General features: G+C 39.7%; 1 protein-coding gene across 1 annotated transcript; it reads left to right on the top strand.

The window, feature by feature from the left end:
• The first annotated feature begins 555 nt into the window (after nucleotides 1-555).
• Nucleotides 556-4,710, top strand: LOC139191361 (uncharacterized). The gene is made up of 8 exons (XM_070812127.1): nucleotides 556-781; nucleotides 831-1,172; nucleotides 1,903-2,096; nucleotides 2,205-2,384; nucleotides 2,556-2,856; nucleotides 3,196-3,486; nucleotides 4,064-4,202; nucleotides 4,308-4,710. The coding sequence occupies exons 1-8, from the start codon at nucleotides 556-558 to the stop codon at nucleotides 4,708-4,710; spliced, it is 2,076 nt and encodes a 691-aa protein (XP_070668228.1).
• Nucleotides 4,711-5,512: the final 802 nt, after the last annotated feature.

The following is a 5,512-nucleotide window of genomic DNA, read 5'->3' as shown; positions in this document are numbered from 1 at the left end:
TTCAGTCTTCGCTCCATTCTCCTCAAATGACACCTCTTGAGACTGTGTATAATCTGAAACCGAATCATTTCATGGGTAATGAAGGACATGAGGGAGCGGAGAAGTGGCTTAATCATGTCGAAAAGACTTTCCTTGTGATGCAAAGTCAGGGGAGCCTCTATCCTGATAGATGGGTTGAGATGACTACCTGATTTTTAGGAGAGCAACTTGCATCCTGGTGGAAACATGAGTCTTATCAGATGCTACCAGAAGTAGTAACTGATTAGGAAGTGTTTAAGCAATTGTTTCAAAAAAGATTCGTTCCTCAAAAGTATATAGATCGCAAGAAACAAGAATTTACGCATCTGAAACAAGGAAAGATGACATCGAATGAATATTACAGGAGATTTACTAATTTGTCTGGTTATGATCCAGAGGTTGCTGCGAATCCAGTTGAGATGCTTCGTCGTTTCAGGTTGGGCACTAAAAAGAAATGGCGTTCTATAGCGATCGACTCCTTGTGCCACTTACCAAGAGTTTTATGAAGTTTTAGTGGGGATTGAGGATTCAGAAAATATGCCTAGTGAGAGTGAGGATGAAGAAGAAAAAGATGGAAATAAAAGAAATGATGATAAAGGTAAAGGTCAATCTTCTCAGGAGCCTCGTAAGACCCATAGTTTTAAGAGAAGTGGTGTCAGTTCCAACTCTTCTAGTGGAGGTTTGAGCTCTAATGTACGGAGGAGAAGTGGTAGATTTTATGGAGGCCCTAGATTTCAGAGGCAGAGGGATTTTGGTGGTTCAGGTGCTCTTTTATGCCGCAAATGTAATAATAGGTATTTTGGGGAGTGTAGGAAAGGCAACAATAGATGCTATACTTGTGGACAGATGGGGCATAGGGCTGTACATTGCCCTCAGAATCAGCAGAGGCCCTAACAGCCTTCCTTACCACCACCTGCACCGACCCAGCAAATTTCAGGACCTAGTGGTTATGTCCAAAATGGCCGTTGAGGTGCTTATCATTATCAGGACGACGCAGCTCCTTATACTACAGGTAGTATCAGTACTCGCAAGACCCTCATTATCAGGGTGGTTATCCTCACTATCAGAGAGGTTCTATGTCATACTAGCCATATTCAGCAGGTGGATCCCAATGGTACCAGGGGGACAGCCCCAACAAGTAGAGATTGCTACTAGTATTGCAAGATCTTCGAGACAATCGAGTCAACCAAGATAAGGACGAGGTATTCATGTTAACAGAGGTCGTGGTGAACGATAGCAAAATCAGGGATGTATCCACAACATGACACTGCAGGATGCTCAAAATAATTCTGATTTAATTATGGGTACGTTGAACATTCTTGGTCATTTTGCTAGAGTATTAATTGATTGTGGTGCTACGCATTCTGTTGTTTCTCATACATTTGCTCAAGTGACGCAACCTCGTCCTACACCTCTAGGATATGATTTAGAGTTTTCTATGCCTAGAAGGGAGAGATGTTATGTTGATCGGGTATATCCAGGATATCCAATGATGGTGGAGGATGTTGTTATGCCAGCTAACCTTATTCCATTACACATTGTTGATTTTGATGTGATTTTGGGCACTGATTGGTCACACTACAATCGTGCCAAGATAGATTGCTATGGAAAGACAGTTACTTTCCATTGTCCTGGATTACCCGAAGTTACATTTGTAGGAGAGCCTAGCGGGGTAAGGCATGGTGTTATTTCTGCCATGAAAGCCAAAAGATTGTTGTCAAAGGGTTGTCAGGGATATTTAGCACATGTGGTGTTGAATGACAATGCTCCTAGTAGTGTAGAGGATGTACAAGTAGTCAGACATTTTCCTAACGTATTTTTCAGATGATTTACCTGGATTGCCGTTAGACAGAGATGTGAAGTTCACTATTGATCTGTTTACAGGTACGAATCCTATATCTTTGACTCCTTATCGAATGGCTTCTGCTGAGTTGAAGGAATTAAAGATTCAGTTTTCGGAATTGGTTGATAAGGGATTTATTCAACCTAGTACTTCACCTTGGGGAGTTCAAGTTTTATTTGTGAGGAAGAAAGACGGAACTTTGAGGCTATGCATTGATTACAGGCAATTGAATCGGGTAACAATTAAGAACCGTTATCTGTTGCCACATGTAGATGATTTGTTTGATCAACTCTGAGGTGCTTGTGCATTCTCTAAGATTGACTTAAGGTCTGCTTACTACCAGTTGAAGATTAAAAATGAAGATATCCCTAAAACAGCTTTTATGACTCAATATGGTCATTATGAGTTTCTTGTGATGCCATTCAGGTTAACTAATGCACCAGTAGCTTTCATGGATTTAATGAATCAAGTATTCCAGCCATATTTGGACAGGTTTGTCATTGTCTTCATTGATGATATTCTGGTATACTATAAGTTTAAAGCAGAGTATGCTAGACATCTTAAATTGGTGTTGAAAAGTTTAAGGGAACACTAGTTATATGCTAAGTTTAGCAAATGCCAATTCTGGTTAGATCAAGTGGTATTTTTGGGACATGTTATATCAGCTCAAGGTATTCGAGTGGATTCTTAAAAGATAGCAGCTGTGGAGAATTGGGAACAACCACGAACCGTCACTGAGGTACGGAGTTTTCTTGGCTTAGCAAGCTATTACAGACGGTTTGTTAAAGACTTTTCAGTCATTGCATTACCATTAACGAGGATAACCAGGAAGGATGTTAAGTTTGAGTGGGATGATAATTGTGAGCAAAGTTTTCAGCAATTAAAGTATTGTCTCACTCGTGCACCTGTTTTAACGCTTCCTGACGATAGTGGTGATTTTGAAATCTACAGTGACACTTCCTTGAATGGGTTGGGATACGTGTTGATGCAGCATGGTAGGGTGATTGCTTATGCGTCACGCCAATTGAAGCCTCATGAGATGAATTATCTTACTCATGATCTTGAATTAGCGGCGACCATCTTTGCTCTGAAGATTTGGAGACATTATTTATGGTGAGAAATGTAAGATCTTCACATATCATAAGAGTCTTCAGTATCTTATTACTTAGAGTGATCTTAATCTTCGTCAGCGAAGATGGATAAAATTACTAAGTGATTATGATTGCACGATTGAGTATCACCCTGGTCATGCGAATGTGGTAGGAGATCACTTAGTAGGAAGACTCCAGTTAGGCTTAATGTCATTTATGCTTGTCATGTTCCTTTTCTTGCAGATTTGAGGTCCACTGGAGTGAAGTTAGGATTGGAAGATAAAGAGGAAGCTTTATTAGCTAATTTCCAGGTCAGACCAATATTAATTGATCGAGTACTCGAGGCTCAGATGGTTGATGAAGAAACCCAAGAATTAATTCAAGAAAGAAATCAAGGCAAGAAGAAAGATTTTAGAATTCAAGAAACTGATGGCATGCTTATGCAGAATAGAATGTATGTGCCAAATAATGCAGAGTTAAAGAAAGAAATTCTTGATGAAACGCATATTTCGACATATGCAATGCATCCAGGAGGTACTAAGATGTATCATACCATTCAACCATTTTATTATTGGCCGCGTATGAAAAGAGAAATTGCTGAGTATGTGAGTAGGTGTGCCATTTGCCAACAGGTTAAAGCTGAAAGAAAGAAGTCGTTTGGGTTGATGCGGCCACTTCCCGTTCCATAATGGAAATGGGAAAATATTACTATGGATTTTGTGTATAAGCTTCCTCGTACACAGAATAGTTATGATGGAATTTGGATGATAGTTGATCGGCTCACTAAGTTAGCACACTTTATTCCAGTAAGGGAAAAATAATCATTAAGCCGATTAGCTAAGTTATTCATATCGAAGATTGTGAAGTACCATGGTGTTCCAGTTGATATTATCTCGGATCGGGATCCTAGATTCACTTCTAAGTTCTAGGTAGCATTCCAGAAAGCTCTTAGTACGAGATTACTTTATAGTATGGCATATCATCCTCAGACAGATGGGCAATCTGATAGGACTATTCAAACATTAGAAGATATGCTGAGATCTTCAATGCTGCAGTTTGGCGAAGGTTAGCATAATTGTTTGGATTTGATGGAATTTGCCTACAACAACAGTTACCATTCAAGTATTGGTATGGCACCATTTGAGGCACTTTATGGCAAGTCTTGTCGAACGTCATTATGCTGGTCAGAAGTTGGTGAAAGAGTTTTGGTGGGCCCGGAGATTGTGGGTGAAACTACTTAGAATATTCAAGTAATTAAGTCTAACTTGAAAGTGGCCCAGGATTGTCAGAAGAGTCTAGCAGATAAACATGCTACTGATAGAGTGTATAAAGTTGACGATTGGGTATTTTTTAAGTTGTCACCGTGGAGAGGTATGGTATGGTGTTGGGAAAAAGGGTAAGCTAAGCCCTAGGTACATTGGACTGTATCAGATAACCGAGCGAGTCGGTGAAGTTGCTTATAGGCTTGAGTTGCCTCCAGAGTTATCTAAAGTGCACAATGTGTTTCATGTTTCTATGCTTCGACATTATGTCTCAGATCCTTCACATGTGATACATCCTCAACCATTGGAAATTAATTCGGATTTGACTTACGACGAAGAGCCTGTGACTATTTTGGATAAGAAAGATAAGGTACTGAGAAATAAAAATGTGCACCTGGTGAAAGTTCTGTGGAGAAATTACTCAGTGAAAGAAGCTACCTGGGAGACAGAAGATCGGATGAAAGAGATGTATCCACGATTGTTTTATGGTTATTAGTGGATTGTATTTATTATTTGGAATTTCAGGGACGAAATTTTTTTAAGAGGGGTGGATTGTGACAGCCCATCCCGGAATTTTGTAATATTATTGGTCTTGAACGTGGAAGTTACTAAAATACCCTTGGACGTTAAATTGTGTTATGTGTATTGTGTACTTAGGTTTTTGGATCCATCCATTATTTTCCTAAGTTTTTAGAACTAAGGGAACTAAAAAGGACTTAGCTTTGTTTGGTTTGTGACCAACTAGGACCACACACACACAAACACCCATACCTTTTCTCTATCTCTCCTATTGACTCTCTCTCTCTCTCTCGAATTTTTCAGTTTTTCCATACAAGTGTATGAACAAACACCAAACTAAGACTTTTCTTCACAGATCGACCGTTTAGAGACCAGGTTTAAATTCCTTGCAAGCTCTGGATCACAACCATAGCTTTGCTTGGACGTGGAAGCTCGAAAAACCTGAGAACCACAGATCTTCGATTAGAGTAATGTTCATGCAGTCGTAAATGCATGAGTTTTAGAGGATTTCAAGCTTATAGGGAGCTTAGGGACCTCTCCATGAAGCTCGGGGAAGAAAAATGACATGATTTGGACGTTGGGAAGTTGAGATCGACGAGTTCAAAGTTTAGCCGGATTATCGAAGGATTTGCGGCGAATTCTCGAGGATTTCAAGTCCCAAAATTGGTAAGGTTTTGTTCCTTATGTTGTAAGCTTCATTTTGGTGAAGATTTCGTGGAATTTGGTGTATAAATGAGAGAGATATGAGGTTTTACATATTTTTCCAGTTTCCGGCGAAT

Source organism: Malus domestica, chromosome 02, assembly GCF_042453785.1.
Source record: "Malus domestica chromosome 02, GDT2T_hap1".
Classification (NCBI taxonomy): domain Eukaryota; kingdom Viridiplantae; phylum Streptophyta; class Magnoliopsida; order Rosales; family Rosaceae; genus Malus; species Malus domestica.
Note: the sequence above shows the minus strand (reverse complement) of the source record. Positions and strands in the feature narration are given on the sequence as shown.